This window comes from Pinus tabuliformis, chromosome 4_2, assembly GCF_031772625.1.
Source record: "Pinus tabuliformis cultivar Carrire ecotype Pingquan chromosome 4_2, CPIR1, whole genome shotgun sequence".
In the NCBI taxonomy this organism is placed as follows: domain Eukaryota; kingdom Viridiplantae; phylum Streptophyta; class Pinopsida; order Pinales; family Pinaceae; genus Pinus; species Pinus tabuliformis.
The window spans coordinates 644186313-644210455 of NC_142304.1; the positions used below are offsets into that span (position 1 = coordinate 644186313).

A 24143-nucleotide genomic window follows, 5' to 3' on the forward strand; every position below is an offset into this window, starting at 1 on the left:
TGTATGGTCTTCTGGAGACCATTATTAGTGATAAGGATAACAGGTTCATGGGGGGATTTTGGTAAGATCTCTTTAGATTGGTTATTACTGAGCTCACACCTAGTATCAACTACCACCTACAAAATCATAGATAGATGGAGGAAGTAAATAAGTGGTTGGAAGGCTACTTGAGAAACTACATGACAGGGAAACAATGAGCATGGGTGAAGTGGATACACCTAGGGGAGTATTTCTATAACACTGCATATTGTTATAGATATTTATAGTTATGATGCTTTATATTTTGTGGACATGGTGCTTGGAGACAATAGGGCCCTAGGAGCTAGATATTGGATCCAAGAGAGCCAAGAGATACTCAAGGCTCTCAAGGACACCTTATAGGTTGCAGAGAATTAGTAGAAGGTCTATGCAGACTGCCACCTAGTTGAGAGGTAGTTTGAGGTTGGAGACTTGGTCTATCTATGCCTACAGTCGTATCGGCAATCAACCCTCAATCAAAATGGGGTTGAGAAGCTCAAACCCCATTTCTATGGACTGTATAGGGTGACTAGGTGTGGGGGAGAGGTGGAATATGAGTTGGAGCTTCCACCAGGGAGAAAGGTGCATAACATGTTCTATGTGTCATGCCTGGAAAATCCTTTGAGGAAACAAGTATCATCCTCTGTAGAGCTTTCACCATTAGATGAGGAAGGAAATCTCATATGTTCCTGAAGCAATTTTGGAGGTGCGAGAGAGGTTGCTCAGGAACAAGGTCATTTGGGAGTTCCTTATTAGATGGAAGGACTTACCTGAGGAGGATGTTACATGGGAGAGAGAGCAGGTGTTACAACACCCAACATTGTAGTTGCTTGAGCATAATCATTCTTTTGCGGGAAGGACTATGATATCCTCAATTCCATAAAAGTTCCTAGGTATACCAAATTTTGCAATTTTGTTGTTGGATGCAAGTTTTAGCATCTTAGAATTAGGAAAAATAAGTGAATGGGTCCCACTCTCAAGAAAGGGAGGAAATATGCACCCCATGAGGGAAGGAGTGAGAATTAGTAGAATGTGGGGACCACCAAGGGGCAAGGAATGGGCCAGGAGTATAAAATATAAAAGAGAGGCATAATCTAATTATCTTTTGACCATTACATTTTAGAATTCGACCTCTTTTGGAGTTGTTTAGCACAGGGGTTGGAGTGTTGTTGAACATAGGAATTTCAAGCGAAATTCCACACTAATTTTGTAGAATTTCAAGTGTCTCCCTACCTAGGAATTTGGGGAGTCCATTCTAGGGCTTCAATAGGGGATTATTTGCAGTAGAACAAACTAATGGTGCTTCCTAGGCACAAAGGTGGTTTGACTTGGTAGTTTCCAGGCTAGCTTCAGTGATTTGGGTAGACAAAATTTGTAGTAGCATTTCCCATCTTAGAGCCATATTTTTGGTGAAATTTTGCACGGGTAGCTTTGGGCCATTTTTGTGGGCTGCATTTTTCATTTTCTGGCAGTGTGTGGAGATTACTAGGCATAGTCTGTGCATGCTTTGGAGCAGGGCTATTGGGAGCTTGATGTGCCAAGGAGAAGGGATTTTTGGCGCTGATTTTATGATTTTAGGAGTATTTCTTAGAGATGGATTTATGAAACTATTTTTAGCAACAAATTTCTCACAGGGGTACATATAGTTATCCATTTGGGTAGTATGCACCTGTTGGAGGGCTTTCCCACTGCTTGGAGTGGGGCTAAACCCGTTATAGGTTTTTTTGACTTTTGGGAGAGGAGTATGTGGTTAAATTTTCATAGCAATTTGAGTATTCAACCTTGAAACCATTTTTCCAGCCAACAATCAACAGGAGATTATTACTGGGAAGTGTACATTTCCTATTCTGGGCCATTCCTCATCTAGGTCAAAGATTTATCTTCTCGGTTCTGCATATCTTTCATATAAATCTCAGGTTATATCATTTCATCTCACTATATGTATTCCAACTGAGTTTATTAATAAAATGGCTTAGTTTATTTTGTTGGATATCTTGGTGTTCTAATTTGTGTTTGCGATTTTTAATTTATCTTGTTGTTCTTAGTTCATTGCTTTGGTATTTATTGTTAATTTCCTTTTAGGAATATTATAGTGGTATCATAGGATTTTCTTAGCCTATCAGAGTAGGAACTAGTGATTCCACCTCATTTTGGAGGTGTATTCTTTCACAATGGCAGGGGTCGAGGTAGAGGAGGATGTGGTACAGGACGAGGGCCTAGCCCTTTTTCAAATACTAAAGTAGAGCACACTAGAGAGCGTGATATTTGGGATGAATAGCCCATGGAGAACGAAGGAGAGAGGGAACAAGGAGGAAAGGAGTTGGAACTGACAGATATGCCCATGGAGCAAAATCTCATCATGGACATGTTGGCGTAGTTGGCTTGGCATTCATTTACAAAACCAAGGGAGATAGGAAAATAAAGGGGAAGGAGGATCCTAAATTGGTGAAGGGATCCAAGCACTTGCATGCACAAACCAGCAGGAGACCCCACCCATAATCGGTCATTCCAGTCGTCCCACTACAACCTAATTTGTAGATTGAGCCCGCAAGAGAGCTAGACTCATTCAAAACCTTGATGAGGTCATAATCGGAGGGGATTGAGGAGTATGATGTGTTGGACCCAAGAATCAAGATGACCATGTATTTTGGGAAGTTCTACGACTTGAAATGGAAGCACAAATGTGGAGTCGGTTCATCATACAAGGGAGGTCAATAAAACTAGGACTTGTAAAACACAATGGAGAAGATTACATGACCGAGTTTTGATGGGTCATCTAGGAGTTCTTCTAGGGTGTGGATGCATAAGTTGGGCACCTATCTCTAGCTAAACCCCATGAGGGGGGCATATTTAATTAAGTTCAAAACCTTTCACCTAGAGGGAGACACACATGGGTGGCGGTAGTGGGTCATGCTACCATTACTTCCTTCACAGAGTTCACATGGAGGTTTATAGAGAAATTTTTTAGGAAGGACCCATAATTGCACTTCAGAGAGCTAGTGCAATTGAGGCAGAAAAGTAGCACAAAGGCTTATATTGCAGAGTTCTAGAGGATAACGGTGATGGTGTTTGACATCTCATAGGCGAGATTTTTTATGATATTTGTTGAGGGACTGAAAAACCCATTACATGGTTGAGTGAGGGCTTATAAGCCTATGAATTTTCATGATGCTATTACCAAGACCAGGGACATGCTGTATATAGTCCCTAAGACTAGGGTACCTCCCAGACCTACCTTTCCTCAGAAGGGTAAGGACACCAAACCTCCTTAGAAGGAGTAGATAGGATGTGGATAGATGGATAATGAAACCAAGAGGGACCTGTTATCACCCCAAGAAACTCTCCTAGGTTGTATATTAGAGATGCTCGGGAACATTACAAACTCAACAAAAATGTTGGAAAATGGGTGGATGAATGAAATAATTGTTGCACATTCAAGCCAGATAACCACTTCTACTATGCTTAACCCTAGACATGGGTGAACACCCCCAGACTACAAGGCTTTATACCACCAATTACTCACAGTTTTAAAGAAAATGTGATGATGGAGAATGTTGATCACACCAGCAGATGCATAGGACCCTGTGATGGCCAGCTGCAACCAGTTAAAAGGTCTGTAAATCTATTTCCTAATGCACAGACAGGATGACAGCTCTCTGGCATTAAAACAATAGAAGCCTGCATACAAATTCAATGATACAGCTAGATTCTAACACAGAGGTGGGATGATAGCCCCTCTAATGCTAAACATTAACAACACATGAATAAATACATGACAAGCACAGCTTGGAACAAGAAGAAGAAGTGGAAAGCGAGAAATCAACAGCAAAAGAAGCTTGTATTAGGTAGAAATGCAAACCAGAAGCTGCAGGTGTCACGGAAGTTACAGTCTCCAGAAGTTGAAGTTTACAACAAAATAACACTCATAAACCTCTTACATTCTGTTTCTGGGTATATATTGAGGTTGGTTTACAAAAATTTTTTGCTAAAATATGCGTGGAGGAGTCAATAAATGACCACCAACCACATTTACAATTTGAATTGGGCCTCTGCTGCAGTTTGAGAGCTTTAATGAACAAAATTGACCCTTATGGATATTCTACCGCCCTTCTCTGCTCAGATGAAATGTTGACCGAAAGAATCCCATAACTGATAAATGTTTTAACTGCTCGAGGCAGTCCTTTTTGTCCTTCAGCCATCTTGTTTTTAATTGCAGTTGTTGAAGCCTTAACTGTGCAGAGAGCAGGTAGATCATCCCATTCATCCTTCAGGAGCATAAACAGGTTACGGGTGAGAACAGAATGGCGGAGGCAGGCACGGGAAGAGAACAAACATTAGTCGTTAGATCCACAAATCAATGGTGAAGATGGAAAATGAAGGCTATCGGGAGAAATCACAGGCAGGCAGAGCAATTATAAACCGTCAGATCACATAAACGGATGGCTTGGATTAATTTATGGAGTCTATCGGGAGATGGACAATTGGGGTTAACGAGGGCCATTAGATCACCGTTGGGCAGATCCAGCAATGATCGCATGCGAAAGTTGCGCGAGGTTTAAATAACAGGGAGGACGTACAGGATGAGGGGTTTCGCGGGTGGGCATTTTCCCCACACCGCCTTCGGCACGATGGCAGTTTCCATATAATAACGTGCAATCCAATACCAAGGCGCCGCGTGGTAGGCTAATACCGCTGCCCCCGCGGGTTAACAAACACGCAGGTCACACGATCTGGGGGAGTGTCCACTATCGGATCTTCGATGGACGACCAGATCGAGAGGAATATGCGCAGGGTTTAACGATCGGGCGGGAAAACACAAAGACTGTTAGATCAAACATGCAGAGATCAACGGTTGGGGTTTGAAAGCAGCATTACGAAGGCAAGTAAGGGCACAGTTGTAGATTTACAAGGTTTTATGAGTATTCAAGCCCGTAACAGGAAAGGGCTTAGCTGAGGTTTAGAGCGAGAGCACAAGAAGAAAAGACAGAGGAGGGTAAGAGGGGTAAAGGGAATTTAAGGAAGAATTTGGAGGAAAAAAGAAACAGCGAGGGGTTAAAAGGGTGTGAGTAAACCGATGGGTAAGGAGGAGAACAACTGCTACATGCTCCCTTTTAGCATAATATAGAATGGCAACGTGTCTTTGACCGTCAATTATTCAGAGTTGTAGCAGAGCTAACACTAGCTACTTCTGGGGATGAGATCCTCCCTGTGAGGTCTCAAGAACCTGCAGACCAATGCCTTCATACAAAACTCGGCTTAAAAATAGTGGCTAGTATCCATTGGGCATGGAGTCAAACCAAGTCTATTCTAAGAAACAAAATTATAATCATTGAGGCTAAAAACTTAAAATTTCAAAAACTGCCCATCTGTTGGGCCATCAAAATTCTTGTCTGTCATCCGGTTCATCATGGATCAGCAAGACAGGATTTATTTGATCCTCTACCTCAAACAGTTTAGGACGTTTGAGCTTCATAGGTAGATATGGATCAACTTTCATCTCCCCTCTGTGTATTTTCCTCCTTGGATGTTCTTCACAGGAGCTTTTGTACACCTGCTGAATAATCATTGTTGATGTGTACTTATTTTTATCATTGTGGCCTGCACAATTAATATGAATGGTGCACCAATATGTTCATGTGTAGGGGAAACAGAAACATTATCTGCTCCTGAATTTTTCTTTGAACAATCCTCATCCAAGGAGGAGTCCCAAAACTATACATTCTCTTCCTCTGTTATCTGATAAGCTACCCTTTTATTCTGTGTGGTGGCCATCTGAGCAAGTATCAAAATATCAAGACTGAGATGAACAGTTTCAGCCTTGAGCATTGAATTATGTTTTTCCTCAGTGTTCAAAAGGAAACTTTGAGGGAATTTCATTTGAGCAAAGAGAGGAACAAAAGATGATGGGGAGCTTTCTTCTCCCTCTTTGATCACTATGCTGGGAATAATAGCAGGCAGGCTAATTTGCAGATCTGCATAGCCATGTGAAGGTGAGCTAGCATCAAGCACAGATTCTTGGAGGAAGAAGGGATTTGCTGCTGGATGCCCCTGCTGGTCAACTTGTTGTTCTGCAGCTACAACAAATTGTTGAGTAGTTCCTTTGGATGATGCTTCTTCAAAAGCAGCTCTGGTTAGGAAAGGAGCACCTTCCAAACCATGGACCTCCTCCTCATGTTGCACTTCTTCCATGACTATATTTTGTAAAAGGGGCCTCACCCCTTTATCTTCATTTGTAATATTATTTCTTTACAGAATCTGAAAATGCTTATGTGTTCCTATACATGGATTTGGAGTTGGAAAAGAAATGGAACAATGAGCTCCTGCCTCCTTAGAATTCTACTCAGCTTTTAGTTTAGAAACTTTGGAGGTCAATAGCTCTATCATCCTAGCTAATTCATCAATCTCGGGCTATAAGGATGATGAGGACTCACCTCCCTGTCTTCTCCTCTCGGCATCACCTTTGAGTCTTTCTGCAGCAATGATATTTGCTTCTACTTCAAAGGCTGCATTTTGCATATCAGCCAAAGAAGTGCATCTTCTTTCTCTTAACAGTAGGCAGAATTTAAAATCAAAGGCATTGGCATAAGTGAGCATGGCAGAAGCAGGGGTAGGCTTTACTTCAGCTGGCATTCTACTGTACATATGATTGAATGTGATATTGAAATCAGACAGCAGCTCACCATCTTCTCTTTGCAAGTTCCCAAATTCAGAATGATAAAAGAGCAGATCTTTATTATTCCCCCAGTGCCTTAATAACACATCATCTAGGGCCTCAATGTCTGCAATAGACCTAGGGGGTAAATTTCTGAACCATTTTATAGCTTCCCCATCTAGGCTTTGAATAAAAACCCTCATCTAGAAATCCTCTTTATTGATATCCAAGTTATCAGCGTAGTTGTAAAAGGACTCTAAAGGCTCTTCAACTGTTACTCCTTTTGCACTAGTAAACTTTGGCATAAATTCTTGATAATCACCTGCAGGCATGGCATTCAAAGGGATAGGCAAGACCAAGAGTCCATACCTAGCAGCAACTATTCGTTCTATCTTTGTAAGGACTTGCTGGCTGGCCATGACTGAGGTAAGGTATGAAAGGGTACTGGTAGGCTGAATGGAATGAATCAATGAACGAAATGATAGAAACAGAGGAATATGATGGACAGCATGGATGCTTTTTCTTTGAACTAGAGTCCGAAGGGAAATGAATGACTAAGGAGCTATATAAATCTCTGAAGGTATTTCTACAGTAGTAGAGATACATAAAAATTCCAAGGCTTACCTGATTCTGATGCTCCTTACTGCGATATTTTCTTCTGCTGAAATATCTTTTCAGGATCAGACACTGATTCAGCTGATGGTTTCTAAGTATTTCACCGAACATGCCTGACCAATTGCACCAGAACTGCAATGTGGAATTGCCAAAGCTTGGTCTTCCACCAATGGAGTCGCTAGATAGATGATTACAACCAAAAAATGTGTTCAAACCCTGTCTATCATCAAAGCTTGAAGCTGTGTCATTTTCCCAGGGAAGCTGAGCTTCAATTCTCCTCTCCTCAGCAACAGTGCCAATTAATGTTATCACCCCAAGAAACTCTCCTAGGTTGTATATCAGAGATGCTCGGGAACATTACAAACTCAACAAAAATGTTGGAAAATGGGTGGATGAATGAAAGAATTGTTGCACATTCAAGCCAGATAACCACTCCTACTATGCTTAACCCCAGACATGCGTGAACACCACCAGACTACAAGGCTTTAGACCACCAATTACTCACAATTTTAAAGAAAATGTGATGATGGAGAATGCTGATCACACCAATAGATGCACAGGACCCTGTGACGGCCAGTTGCAACCAGTTAAAAGGTCTTTAAATCTATTTCCTAATGCACGGACAGGATGACAGCTCTCTGGCATTAAAACAATAGAAACCTGCATACAAATTCAATGATACAGCTAGATTCTAACACAGAGGTGGGATGACAGCCCCTCTAATGCTAAACATCAACAACACATGAATAAATACATGACAGGCACAACCTGGAACAAGAAGAAGAAGTGGAAAGTGAGAAATCAATAGCAAAAGAAGCTTGTATTAGCTGGAAATGTAGACCAGAAGCTACAGGTGTCACAGAAGTTACAGTCTCCAAAAGTTGAAGCTTACAACAAAATAACACTCATCAACCTCTTACATTCTGTTTCTGGGTATATATTGAGGTTGTTTTACAAAAACAGTCTGCTAAACTATGCGTGGAGGAGTCAATAAATGACCACCAACCACATTTACAATCTGAACTGGGCCTCTGCTGCAGTCTGAGAGCTTTAATGAACAAATTTGCCCCTTCTGGATATTCTGTTGTCCTTCTCTGCTCAGATGAAATGTTGACCGAAAGAATTCCATATCTGATAAATGTTTTAACTGCTCGAGGCAATCCTTTTTGTCCTTCGGCCATCCTATTTTTAATTGCAGTTGTTGAATCCTTAACTGTGCAGAGAGCAGGTAGATCATCCCCTTCATCCTTCGGGAGCACAAAACAGGTTACGGGCAAGAAAAGAATGGCGGAGGCGGACACGGGAAGAGAACAAACATTAGCCGTTAGATCCACAAATCAACAGCGAAGATGGATTATGAAGGCTATCAGGAGAAATCGCGGGTGGGTGAAGCAATTATAAACCGTCAGATCACATAAACAGACGGCTTGGATTAATTTATGGAGTCTATCAGGAGATGGACGATCGGGGTTAACGAGGGCCATTAGATCACCGTCGACCAGATCCAACGGCGATCGCGCGCGAAATTTGCGTGAGGTTTAAACAGTGGGGAGGACGTACAAGATGAGCGGTTTTGCAGGAGGGCAGTTTCCCTGTACCGCCTTCGGCGCAATGGCAGTTTCAGTATAACAGCGTGCAATCCAATACCAAGGTGTCGCGTGGTAGGCTAATACCGTCGCCCCCGCAGGTTAGCAAGTGCGTAGGTCACGCAATCGGGGGGAGCGTCCACCGGCGGATCTTCGATGGATGGCCAAATCGAGAGGAATATTCGCAGGGTTTAACAATCGGGCGGGAAAACACAAAGACCGTTAGATCAAACATGCGGAGATCAACGGCTGGGGTTTGAAAGCAGCATTACGAAGGCAAGTAAGGGCACAATTGCGGATTTACAAGGTTTTATGAGTATTCAAGCCTGTAACAGGAAAGGGCTTAACTGAGGTTTAGAGCGAGAGCACACGAAGAAAAGACGGAGGAGGGTAAGAGGGGTAAAGGGGATTTAAGGTTTACAAAGAATTTGGAGGGAAAAAGAAATAGCGAGGGGTTAAAAGGGTGTGAGGAAACCGATGGATAAGGAGGAGAACAACTGCTACACGCTCCCTTTTAGCATAATACAGCATGGCAACATTGTCTTTGACCCTCAATTATTCAGAGTTGTAGCAGAGCTAACAGTACCACTGAAGGTGGAAGGAATTTTTGCTTCACATGTTAGGAGCCATGGGCTCGAAGCCACAAATTCACTAGGGGAAAGGCCCATTACATTGAATTTTTCTCTAATAGTGAGCCTAAGGGGGAGGATGAGTAGGAGAAGATAGGAGGAGAGGAGGAGCTCCATGATGCAAGCAAAGATCCACATTCTGAGGGTGCTAAGGGAGGCATTATCGCTTCACTTATAAGGATCCCAAGGCACCTAACATTATGTCTCAGAGGCATTATTTAGGGGTAACGGGTGACTATTTTAGTGGAAAGTGGGGCCACCCACAAGTTTACAGATGCCTAATTGGTAGAATGGAGGGGGTTACACACACAACCTTTTGAGGGCTTCTTAGTTTTGGTATTGGAGGATATGACCATGTAGTGCACCAAGATAATCCCCAAGATGACATTGACGATGGGGAACTACTCGATCACTGATGATTTCTTTATGGCGAATATACTAGACACCAATGTCAGGTTGAGAATTTAGTGGTTGTACTCTCTTGGGTGTATCACTAGGGATTATAAGGCCACAGAGATGGATTTTATGGGGCATGATGGGAAGAATGTAGTGTTGAGGGGTATGCATTCGTACCCACCCCCAATTTGTGCCAGCCAATAGGTTGGAGGCAGATTTACAAAATGGGGATATAGCATGGGTACTGCAGCTCGGGATTTTAGAGACAGAGACTCATGCACGATAGCCTCATCCAGTCATTTTAGCAGTCTTACAAAGGTAACAAGCATTTTTGGAGAGAATTCTCCAGGTCATCCCCATACAAGGGTTTTAAGCACACCATAGAGCTATAGGGGGGTACAGGCAGTCACCACCACTCCTTATAGTCATCCCATGGCATACTAGAATGAGAATGAGAGGGCCATTTAGGAATTCCTAGTCTTGGGCCATATCAGGTTGACTTCTAGCCCCTTTGATTATTTTGTTGTACTGGTGAAGAAGAAGGACGGGACTCTACGCATATGCATCAACTATAGGGCCCTTAATAAGAAGAAACTAGAGAACAAGTACTAAATCCCATGCATTGATGAGTTGATGGATGAGCTAAGAGGAGTCAAGTACTTCTCGAAGATAGACTTGCACTTAGGTACCATAAGATTTGGGTGAGGGAGTAGGACATCCCAAAGATGATTTTGTGGTGCCACTGTGGGCACTTTGAGTTCTTGGTTATTCACTTTGCGCTAACCAATGCACCAACTACTTTCTAGTCTTGCATGAACCACGTGTTCCACAAGCAGCTGTATAGATATGTGTTGGTACTTTTCGATGGTAAACTAATATATAATTAAATTTTAGGATTTTCAAACTTTATCAATTAAAATAAAATATCATAACTCTCAGTTGAGATTTGATACTTTGGTTTCAAATATGATCTTTTTAAAATTAAACAACTTTTATTTTAAATATTCAATTGATATGTAAGTTTATTTTACACATTATTTTGCAGATATATAAAAGGAGAGTGGGAAATTAGAGTTATTTGAAATGTGATAAAAAAACAAAATGATGTATTAAGAAGACAAAGATAATGTATATTTTTAGAATTATTTCTTACTTTAGAGTTGGTTGGGGTTTGTTGGAAATTGTTAAGATATTCACTTAACCTCTACCTCCAAGTTTGGAATAAGTTGGATATCACATCAGCTATATAAATGTATTGTATATGAGTTTGTATAAGCAATAATAATAAAAGTGTAATTATTTCGTATGTAAAATATGACTACTCTCTAATTTTCAAAATTGGTAACAATGCTAGTTTGGGATTAACTCCCATACAAGAGGGCCCATGAAAATGAGAGGACCGTAACTTTTAATCCTTCTTATACATATGTAGGATTAACATAGCATGGGTGTGTGAGAGTGGATTATTTCTTATTCCTATGAAGTGTTTATGTTCTCTAAGGAGTTTTTTTTTGTTTGTCTTAGAATCATTGAATACAAGAGTCTCTTGTACATTACTTGTGTATCAAAAGAGAGAAAATTGTTATTATGTTTGACCACATGAGAAAGATGGTGTGTAGATCATTGAAGACAAGTCACTATTCTCAAGAGAGCTAACACACGCTACTGACAGAGGATCCTAGTGGATGAGTTGTTGTGGAGGTTCCTACCTACTATATGTTGCTTCATAAGGCTATCGTAGACAATTCAGTCACCATCAAAAGTTGTGATGTTAAAATATGTGTCTTGTTGAGATTACATAGTTCGAGATCGAATATTCTAGTGCCATTCCAGAAGGAGGTCCATGTGGTAGATCTGTCAAAATATCATGGACATAATAAAAGTACAAGTCTTAAATATGGTCAATGTTTCCAAGCGAAGCCATCGTTGCTAGTGGAATATTGTAGGAAGAATCAAAGTTACTACTATTTGGTTCCGACTTTCCCTTGAACTCTAGCATTCAATCTCTCCTCACACCAATGAAAACCAATTAGTAGGCTCATTGGAAATGATGTGGATATATAATCTCATATGAGTTATATTACTTCTGATGAAAAGAAGGTCAAGGTAGATGAAAGAACTCATCAACCCTCATTCTGCCATACATCACACGAAACTTACGAGGTGAATTGATAAATTCACACCATACCGATTGGTGTTATCCCTTGCCAAAACTACAACAAAATGCAAGGGTTAAGAGCTATGTGAAAATCATAAATTGATGTATAATGACGTGCGGTACTAGGTTTTTTATTTGAAGGTTTTAGGGGATGAAATTATCATCAAAATTACTATGTAACTTGGCAAGAGATTATGAAACTGCAGACTTGCCAAATTCTGATAGTGATAATGAGCCTTTTATACTTTTCTAGAGTCTATATATTGGTTATGTATGTGATATTTATTTTGTAAAATTATATTATGAAGAACCAATCATAGAATAAAGTAACATAGTTTAATCTAGTAGTTCTTTGCGTTCTTTAGTGGCACAAGAACACATCATTAGTTTAATTATGTCTACATTTTGTTATAAGTTGGCAGTTCACATTGTACTTTGCTGCTCCAAGAAAAATGGTTACTAGTTATCTTTGTGTGTTTATGAACTTGTGTAACTGAAAAAGGTCATGTTGTGAGATTAACTACTTGATACATTCAATATCTAAACGACTTTCCTATATTTTTACCAAAATAATAGTTTGCTATGTTTTGATAGATGGAAGTATCTCAATATAATGATTTAGTATCTGGATATTTTTCAAAATATGTTAAGAATTATTTGTCATTACATATACGTCAATTGTTTCCAAATCAATTGTATCTTCAATTAATGAAGTGGAAACTTAGAATGAATGGTTGAGGAGTGTAATGTAGGAGAGTTTATAAGTGGATAGAGTTGTTATGAAGACTAGGGCAAAGAGATATCAAAGTCCAAAATATTTTTATGTGATTTTAGCATTGTTCTTTATGACCTATGTGTGAAAGGAGTGTATTTAAATTAATATTCATTTTAGAGTTAGTTGTGGTTTGTTGAGATATTCTCTCGATCTATATGTCCAAATTTATAATAAACTATATCTCACAAAACCTATATAAATTTATTACGTCTAAATCTATATATAGTAATAATAATAAAAATATAATTATTTTGTGTAAAATATAATTCCAATTTTCTAAATCAAATTACATACATAAATTTTTTTCTTCTATTCCATTAATAATATATTATAGATGTTATATTTAAAATAACAAATTTACCATATAGTATTTTTTATTTACTACACTTATTCCAAATAGTAATAAACAATTTATTATACACACTTCATTTAAATCCTCAATCATATAATTAAATCTTATTAAATCTTTTTGGAAATACTTCTATCTTAATTAGAATTAAATTTCTTCATAAATATATATGATTATTTTCATTTAAATCCTCAATCATATAATTAAATCTTTTTGGAAATACTTCTATCTTAATTAGAATTAAAATTTCTTCATAAATATATATGATTATTTTCAATCCTGGTATTTTTATGTTAGAAATTTCATTTATTAATAAATAAAAATATAATATTTTTAATATTTATGTTAAAACTTCACTTACTAATAAATAAAATTATAATATTTAAAAAAAATATTTGTGAAAGGTTGAAATTATAATATTACATTATAAAAAAATGGTTTATTGATTAACCTCAAAAAATCACTTTTTGTTAGCCAATTAATTAACCATCAAAACTAAAATCACTTTTAGTTAGCCAATTAATTAACCATCAAAACTAAAACATTGTGCATGAGTTTTGAACAATAAATTTATTTAATCATTTAATAATTTATTATTATTTACAGCTCATATAAAAAGTTTATTTACCCATTTAATATAAATTTATTTAATCATTTAATAATTTATTATTATTTACAGCTCATATAAAAAGTTTATTTACCCATTTAATAATTTATTATTATTTACTGCTCATATAAAAAGTTTATTGAATCAGTTAATAATATTGCTCATATAAAAAGTTTATCCATGATTTTAAAAATTACGGTTTGGATACGAAATTTATTTAGGCATTTAATGATAAATAGCAGAAAATGAAACCTAATATTATTATTGAGGTGAGAATAATGCCTTTTATCTTCAAAGGTACATCTTCCTCCAAGTTAAATCATACTTAATTTAAAAAGCTGAAATTCATTATTAAAAGAAACCTCCCATTAAATTAAATTAATTAACTTTTACTTTTATTGCTCCACTGGTCCCAATAAGAATTACTGTGCCAACCTCTGAAAGAACACGGTTTACATGTTCAGCATGTACTACGTCCCCATTCTCACTTCCATTTTTACGCACAAATTAAAAATAAAACAAAATGAATGATCAGTAATGGACAAAATATAAATGTGGTGTTAATAGTGCTACTGAACTTAATAATAGGGAAATTAAGAACTGTAACACTATATTTGTAACACTATATTAATGGGAAAGGTAACTTAAAATTTTTAGCGCTATATTTTGGAGTTGTTTATTGAGGTGGAGGAATTGCCTCGAGGGTTAAAAATGGTTGGAACTTGGGTAATTTTTTTTTTAAAATCTTGTAGAGGCAATGTTTGAATCGTGTTTTTGATGGTGGAAATAGATTCAACACTATCAAAAATATTTAAAACACTTAAAATTTTAAAGTTTAACAACTATAATTTAGATTTACAAAAATTCTTTCTAGATTTTCACTAAATATAACCTAAATTTTCCTAACTTTCCAGTCTCCAAAAATTCTTACTAGATTTTCACTAAATATAACCTAAATTTCCGTAACTTTCCAGTCAATTCCTACGGCTAGTTAGATTACTGCCTATACTTTTGGTATAAGCTTCATTTTCATAGTGAAATAGCAGCCTGAAAATCGAAACATGCGGGCGCGTTCCATTGGCACGGACTTTTTACCAATTGAATGATTCAGAGAGTAAACTGTTTCAACTATATCTGCAAACATTCAATGATTGATGTACAGGCTTCTACAGTAATAATGAGCCCTTGAACTGATTAAATGTAGCAAGTAGTTTCCGATGTCCATGCCACAGAAAAATCCCCCTCAAGAAACAGGTCTGGGCTGATAAAATCTCTGCTCATAAAATCCCGCAGCTTGCTTGCATCACTGGCATCTTCACACCATGCAAGTTGTTGATAGCTTTCAAAGTCGTCCTCAAAGTGCCAGTTTTCACCGAAGAATTCAAGATCCGGGCTGTTGAACAAACACTCGGATGTTTCCTGGGAAGATTGGCAGACTTCATCCTTCAAATCCAGAACAGGGCTCAGGGGAATGCCGAGCTCATCGTCTGAAGCCTCCAGCAGATAAATCAGATCAATCTCCGAGTCTAAAGCTAGGGTTTCTTGGCCTTCATGGTCACTAGACTTATTGTAGGGCCCCAGTTTATCCCCGAGATTTGAGGAAGGATAAGAAGTCACGACAATTTCTTCCCCGAGGCTTCTCATGACTTCTTTCACGGCCTCCTCGCTAGGGGCGCATTCTTCTTCTGCTGCTGATATGGTTTTGTCTAACAGCACCAGATGATGAAACTGATCCATTTCTTCAACCTGGAAGCGTTTCCACTCCCGGACATTAGTGCAGTCGGGCAGGCACTCCAGCTCTCGGCTGCGTTTTCTGAGCATCTCAGACATATTGACCGAACCTGGAGATTGGAACACGAAATACAACGGCGATGCAGGTAGAAAGGAAGATGATACTTCGGCAGCAGCAACTATCTAAGAGCGGATACGATCAACCGAAAGAGGGATTTGCTATAGATATATGCAATGTGCATAGCAAGTTAAAGTTATAGTATATGTCGAGAGGGTGTTGGATTGGGTTTATGGTATTTAATATTTATGTTTGGATTTCAGAATATTTTGGAATTTGATAGATAAATGAGAATAAAATAAATTTGATAGATAAATAAAAATAAAATAAAAATAGGATTTATTATTTTAAGAAAGATTAGTTATAAGATATATAATAAAGTAAATTATAATTTATAATTTGAGGTGATTGGAATGTTATGTATGGTATTTAATATTAATAAAAGTCAAAGAAATTGTTTCTTTGCCCAAAACTAAATAAATTATTTCCCTTAGTTATTATCTATCTTTAAAAAAGCATGGAAGAGTCTGGCCGGGAAGAGGGTGTGAGAAAAGCATGCATTATTGCAAACAGTAGGCATGCCGAGTCGTGTCTGTCATTTTCTTTGAAATTTTCAATTATTAAAGATGCCACGAGATACTGGTTCACAACAATGACTTTGTGTGTCACATGTGATGTTGGACATGAGGGGATGGAAACTTAGATTTTTAGATGAGGTATGATCTGGTTTGGTTTATCATGGAGGCCATGTGTTTTCCAACACAGAGACAAAGACGTATAAGAAAATACGTGCAGAGGTTACAACATGAAATAAGATCTGAAAATGAAATGATTCACGCGTGGACCACTTACTTCCACTACGGCACCGGAGGTTACATATAAAATACGTGTGAGTTGAGGTATTGGCTTGGCAAGGAGCATGGATTATGGCAAGGGCTAACCAGCCATATATTGAGTCATAAATGTCTTTGCCATCTATGTATGTGGTGCACGTCAGTGGGATGGCATACATAACTCCGGCGGGCGACCATGGAGACCTTTCCGGCAGCCGGTGCGGGACCCACCATACGGCCCAAAACTCAATAACATAATTCCAAAACTGCATTTCGCGCGCCACCGAAACTCTGCAACCCAGAACCACTGTGCTCTGCAACCCACAACTCGCCGGACTGAGTCGCTGCAACCCGCAATCACTGTGCTCTGCAACCCGCAACCCGCCGGACTGAAGCGCTGCAACCCGCCGGACTGAGCTCTGTTACCTCCTGGTATATTCCTGGCCCCATATCCGTCTCTGCAAATGACAAATCGTGGTTTTAAACCATACTTAGATCTGTATTTAGATAATCTTCTGGACATAAAACATTCATTTTGTTTTAAATCTGTTTTAAAGATTTTGGATTTCAGGGGCACAGGAAAGTTGTAAACCCTACGTGAACCCTACATCCTGAGAATGGGTCATACGTGAACCCTAAATCTTGCTTTTACATTTCTCCATGGACCTAGTTGCAGATGCGAGTTCTGCGCTACAACTGGGATCAAAGCAGAATGCCAGTCTATGCACAAGCCACACCGGCTTCGCTAGTTTCAGGAACACTTGATAGAAAGGGGTTCTTGGATGCCCACCATCAAATCTCTTCAAGCAACCTTCCCTTCAACATAGCAAAAGTTTCAGATTTCCACCTTAATGCCTTAGTTGCACATTTGCAAAACAAATTTACTCTGAAGCCACTAAATTTATGAAACTATACCTTTTACAGAAAGTTGGAGTTATCATAATAGAAACAACAAAAATGGCAATTATTTCAGGAATAAAAATGCAGGAACTACATGATACAAATAATTTTTCTCCGAGTTCCTGTGAATATAATTAAAACATTATTTTCTGCGTCTTAATCATCTTTCAATTGTAACCAGTTAACTATGCTTTTTATTCAGGAATCTTCCATTCAGAACCCTAATGATCTTTCAGGAACAACCTTTCAGTACGCTTGTCCATACTTGCACAGTAAGACATTTCAGGACCAACTCTTCACTCTGAGACCATGATTGAGAGTTTTCATGACCAACCCTTTTCTCGAAGGCTATGACTAAAACTTTCCAGGATGAACCCTTTGCTCTGAGACCATGAATGAGACCATTCAGGATGACCCTTTGCTCTAAGACCATGACTATGACTTTATAGAACCAATCTTTCGCTCTAACAACGTGTTTGTGACGTTTCAGGACTAATCTTTCTCTCTAAGACCACAACTATGACATTTCAGGGCCAACCCTTCGCCCTACGACAATGACTAAGGCATTTGGGAACCAACTCTGTGGTGAACTAATTTCAGAAGAACGTTAATGCAGTAAAAAGTGATTTTTTTGGCAGGATGGTGCTTACATCTTTGTCTCTTTGTGGCTCGGCCCAGCAGTCATCTGTTATTCATGCAGACATTCGCAAAATTCAATCATACAATTGGAAAAATATTCTCGGACTAAGGGACTGCTGCTTAAGCTTATTTCACAAAATGGCAATCATCGATAAACAGCCTAATGTTGGAAACTCTATTCACCCAAATACTAAAAAAGGTTGGTATGAAATCCAACCGCAATTCGCTCAAATCCTCTCTAAAATGAATGTCACAGGAGTATCGCTATAAAAAAAAAACAGCATCTAACTCTACCCTAACTCTTGGACCAATTTTTCCAATGCATTGCATTTCTAATTATCTGGGGATTAGAAAAATACCTATATTGATATATTTGTACCCAAGTTCAGAGAGTCCAGTTGATATAAATGCATCAGCTGCAGGAATTCAACAATGATCATTAAGATCAATCCCTCATAGTTAATGCCATATATGTGCACGCAATAAACTCTGGCGAATATAGACCTCTTTCAGAAGGGCATATGATCCTTCCATATGGAGAAGTAGTTCTAAAGATTAATTTTTCTATATACTAACTTTGAATTTTGGTGTAATTTTCTTGTCAATCAACAAGATGTAATATTTCAAGGATTTGCCCATAATCAACAGTATGGATTTCTAAGAAATCACAATCTACATCTATATTCAACAGTATGGATTTCTAAGAAATCACAATCTACATCTGTATTCAAATCCTTGAAATATTTTTAAGGCTCCCAAAACTTTTCAAAATAGAAACTTTGGTAGGTGAAAATCCCCAAAGCAAATAATCCTCGGTGATGTTGGATTTACCTCTCAAATAACAGAAATATCCTTCATTTTGCTCCGCTAGCTGAGGCATGGTAGGTTTCAATATAAATTCCAAAAAATATGTATAGGGATAAACCAATGCCATTTTTCCTCTCTCCATTACAACACAAATTCTCTGCTGCTTCTATCATCCGAAGTGTAATGTGAAGAAAGAGAATATGTAGGGGACTGAGGAAGAGGGTAAATCTTCTCAAGTTGCCTTATCACCTCTTTGATATCTGGTCTAACAAAGGGAGAAGGTGCACAGCAACCCATTGCAAGCTGAAGAACTCGAAGGAGCCCTTCATCCATCGGGCTTCTCATTCCTCCTCCCAGAATGGAAAGGTCAAAGAGATCTGAAATCCTTTCTTCAAGCACTGCATTCTTCACAACTGTTGGTAGATCAATAATTTGATTGGATGAGTCCCTTTCAATTGGTCTTCTGCCAGTGAGAAATCCAAGTAATATAATACCAAAACTATAAATATCTGTTTTTGTGTTTGCCTTGTTCATCTTGAGCAGTTCAGGTGCTTTATAACCTTGAGAAGCAGAAGCTTCTAGCATTGCCAGTTTTGTACCCGGATTCATAAGTAAGTGAAGACCAAAGTCAGAAAGATGGGCCTCATAATTATCATCTATGAGTATGTTCTTGGACTTGAGATTGCCATGTATGATAGGCGTTTCCAGGCAAGTGTGAAGGTACGCTAGACCCCTTGCAGCACCTAGTGCAATTCTATGCAGTTTAGCCCAACCAGGTGCTGGTCTGTTTGCATCTACATTCGAAAAGAAAGATCAGATTTTTATAGATGTGTATGCTGCATGATAAAATACCGTAGCACAGTGGATAAGAAAATTGCATAAAAAATGGTTTCCAGATCTTTGAGTCACTGAACTCTTTTGCCAGCATCTACAATATAGTAAAACTAGATTTCTGTAGGTAGTCAAGGTGCACTCGAATCTTACAAAATCAAAGCATCTTACTTTCATAATAAAATAAAACCCTTCCTTTTTCATTTTTCTAGCCTTTATCACTCGCATTTTGGGTTTGTGTGGGTTTGGCATACAGACCAGAACTACTGGAAGAGCCTTCTTCAGTAGTCTTTGAATTAAAGATCAAACTGTTTTCATGCACTGAACACATCACCGGACAAGTTTTACATAGCCCTCCAAGCAATTACCAACAATAAGGAAATCAACTATTTCAACCCAACTCCTATGGAGCTTTGGGCATCTGTACTCCATGAGCTGCAAATTTATTTCACCAGCTGCAATGGAAAATTTCCTTACACACCCATACAGAAGCACTCTTCAATGGCCTATATTATAGATGGCCATAAATAAACAGAGACTGGTTTTCAAGATTCAAACTCTAGTCTCTCACAAATTTATATCTAAGCAGGCGAGTGGGATAGCGTTCTCGGTCCTTGCATTAGTTGTAAACCAAATTGTTTCTCTGAATTGACTTCATCCTCGATCTCTCTTGGTTCATTTGTAATAAAGTGCCCTGAAGAATCTGGTGCTGTGTTTGTAACTAGTCTACCATCCAAGGCCAAAGGAAATAATATCTGTATATGTGAGTGGTCAGAAGAGCTGAATCTGGCCTTGGGGATGGCTCTCCGTCTAGCAGAGGTGAATAGTTATCGAGTGTTGGTGGAGGAGGACTGCTCATGAGTCATTGGTTTGCTGTAAACTATCCTGAGATCTCAGTCAGCAACTCCACATGGGCTTCTGGGAGAAATACGGTTGCATTTTTTGAAACTGCTTGTGGGGAAACCATGGTTGTTATACAGCTCATAAAACAGATGACTCATAAACTGGGCTGAAGACCAGAAAAATCAAATAATATTTTTTTTCACCAGAAATTTAGTTGGGCATACAACTAAATTGCCTGGTTGTGTATTCTATGTTATTTTGACAGGTTATTGAATTGCAGTATTTTTTAAAACCTATAATTTCTTTGTTTTTAATTTTTAATTTTTAAGATTATTTTTCATTTGTGATATGGTTGGATTTACATTTAAATATGGTGTATTTTTGCAATAAAAAACCAGTTATCTAGGAAAATGCATCCTCAGAATAATTGGATAGAGAATAGTGACAGGTAACTTGAAAGGACTTGATTGGATTTGAACCTCTAACCTATGGTATGGTCTCATTTGAACCTGTGACCTTGGGCAGATGGTTGAATACTACACCAATCTCTATTTCCACCCATATTCATTAAGATCGAAAGACATGCCTTCTTTGCGAGCATGTATCTGTGCCTGGATAGGCTTTTATCTATCTACTGGGGTGTTGGGTGTTTGGTTGCCTTGGGAACCCTTGAGACTTAGAAAAATGCATTTCTTATTAATTAAACGAATAAAAAATGCATCTAGCTGAACATCCCTGGGCTAAAAGTCTACATGGCCTTCTTTACCATCTTAAAGGAGAGGCACTACCATACTAGGCCTACCACTGTACTCTAATATATCAGGCTTTGTATGAAAAACAACTTATCTAGATGACCTGTGATCAGCTAAATTAGCTTTGAATGCCAACATTATTCTATACTGAACTTGGAAATGCTGCTACCGTAAGTAGTTCTGCATCTCTTTCTCCATACAAAGGAAAGGCTCGTCCAACAAATGGTAATCCATAAATCACTGTCATTATCCATAGAAATGAAAGGCTCATCTAACAAATAGTATTTCATAAATTTTTCCATGGTTTGTTATCATCATACTATATCCAAGGATAGCCACTAGCGGCCTTCCACCTCAATGAATCCAGGAAGAGGAGTGGATTTATTTATTTATTTAATCAACCTCTAGATGACTTGAGACACTTTATATTGCAATGTATGCTTGATAGTTTCCTTTTTATGACAAACTACACATAATCCCTATGTTATCCCTGATTTATGTATCTTAGGATTAATTTCCAGACGGTGATTAATCATCTGCCCTATCACTTGTGATTTGAAAGAACACTTGTTTTTCCAAACAGACCAACAAGACTTTCCTCAGCTTTCCTCAGCTTTTTGCAGTCCCCTTCTCTCTCTCTGTGCAATTGTAGTTCTTGGACTATAATGAAACATTTCCCTTCCTTTTGCAAACTTTTATTGATTGATATTTCCCTTCTTGCCAGTTGGTGCCTTAGCTTCCTGGCACTTGAAATGCTGAGCTTCTTTAGTTTCTATATATCTTGATGGATGTATTCTGTCCTTTGTTGTTGGCGACAAGGCTAGACTTCTTTGGTCCTTTCAGCATACAAATGTCCTCAAGGAGCCATGCAAAAAGCAAACAAGAGTCGACCATCGGTCCCATAATTAATAAGGCATTTGAGAATGAAATTATTTTCAGACTCAGGTTTCAGCATGTGGAGTCTGAAACAGGGCAGCCACTGAGAATGAACTTAGAGAACTTAGCAACAATCCTCATGAACAAACCAAGTTCCAGGAAAATATAATTTAACGCTGAAATGCAACTTACATAGAGTGCTGCGATGACTCCAGCATAACAAAGTGGAACAAACTGATTAAAGTTGTATAACAGTTTTTTCTTTGCAACAGATTTTGCATGTTATTATGTTTCTTTCAGCAATGTATTGATTATACCAAGATGAAGCATTTGAAAGTCTATAATATTGTTTTGTGCATGGGTAGGAAATATTGAAGGGGAGATAGGGAATTATGCTGTAAATGTGTTTATTTATGGTGGGGTCTTCAGTGTAAATTCTACACACTACAAAAAATTGCATTTCAAGTGGTGTTCAATATTCATAGTATGAACTGTTGCTCATATGTTTAGTCAATATTCGTGTTCCCTCATTTGTATAGGGATTTGAAGAATGAGGAAGTGGGAATTGATCAATGAGTTGGAGGTTGGGGACCCAAAATGGATGATAGAGTTTTCAGCGGAAGATTTGACATGGACAGAAGTAGCAGGAGACCAAGTCGCAATTATTCCATATTATCGACTTGAGGATTTTATAAGGGGAGAGCAAATGAGGGAACCCGCACCTACTCAATTTGTTGCTAAAATTTGAAAAATTAAAGATGTGAAGGATATCAAGAGGACAAATTATTCAACATATTTAGAATATGTTGTGTGAGTCTCTCTCTTTCTCTCTCTCTATCTATATATATATATATATATATATATATATATATAATTTTGATTTTAAGTTCACTATGTCAAACATGCATAAATATTTTATTTAATTTTTGGTGAATTGTTGATCACAGATATAGGTGTGCCTATGGTCCAAATCGTGTACAATACAGCAATGTGGCTGAACCTGGATCCACAACTAAGAAACGTCTTCCATGTCACAGCATCAAAGTTGGTTGTCAGTGTCACTTTATTATGCAACGACTTGCTATTAGACCAAATGATGCCGTTCTAATATATACAGCATGCAGACATATTGATGACAAAAATGTGGTTTGCCATGGAAATGAGGAAAATGACATGCCCAAGAAATTCAATTTTGCGCCGCATTTAACACAGCATATACGAACTATTGTTAAAGATTTGGTTCGTGATGGTTTTAATGCTACGATGATCTGGGAAAAATTTATCTTTGATTTAAGGTATGGATCTGGTGAGCTTTTCACAGGGGCACCTCGAGATTCTTTCATGACAAGAAAGGATGTGTCAAACATGTACAATAATATCAAGAGGCTAGAGTATGTGAAGCATGAAAATGATCCAATGAGTGTGGATTGTTGGGTTACTGAGTGCCCAGAGAGCTTTTTCTTCTACCAACAACAAGATGTTGTTAAAAACGTTCCTTTCATTATAGGCATACAAACTAAGTGGATGCTTTCAATGATGGTGAGATACTCACACAACAACATGTTATCAATGGACTCCACTTTTAGCACTAACAAATATGGGGTAAACATATTTACCAAAACTTCATTTATTCTACTTTATTTCAATGTCGTCCTCTTATATGCTTATAATCTTGTTTTCTTATTGTAATGTAGTATCAACTGTACACCATAATGGCTTTTGATGATCATCACAATGGGATTCCAGTGGCATGGGTAATATCATCACGGAATGGTACTCCTGATATTTGTAAATGGATGTCACAATTATTTGCAAATGGGAAAAAGGAAAACCCAGATTGGCATGTCCGAGCTGTCATCACAGATGATGCAGCAGCGGAAATCGAGGCATTAAGGTGAACCAGTCTTTTCTTTTTAGAAGAGCTAAAAAGCAATAATGTTCAAGGATATTCTCTTATAATTTTATATTATTTCAGGACTTGCACAAACTGTACACTATTGTTGTGTGTATGGCATGTCCGTAGAGCCTGGTTGAAAAATGTTGGAACGAAAGTCAGGGGAAAGGAAAATAAAGTCTGTATCTTCCGTG

General features: G+C 38.2%; 1 protein-coding gene and 1 pseudogene across 1 annotated transcript; both read right to left on the reverse strand.

The window, feature by feature from the left end:
• Positions 1–14835: 14835 nt before the first annotated feature.
• LOC149171014 (uncharacterized) lies at positions 14836–15784 on the reverse strand. The gene has a single exon (XM_089427411.1). It carries the CDS (start codon positions 15613–15615, stop codon positions 14980–14982), a length of 636 nt encoding a protein of 211 aa, XP_089283537.1. The 5' UTR covers positions 15616–15784; the 3' UTR covers positions 14836–14979.
• A 3110-nt stretch (positions 15785–18894) lies between these two features.
• Positions 18895–19362, reverse strand: LOC149171015 (putative kinase-like protein TMKL1 pseudogene; annotated as a pseudogene).
• Positions 19363–24143: the final 4781 nt, after the last annotated feature.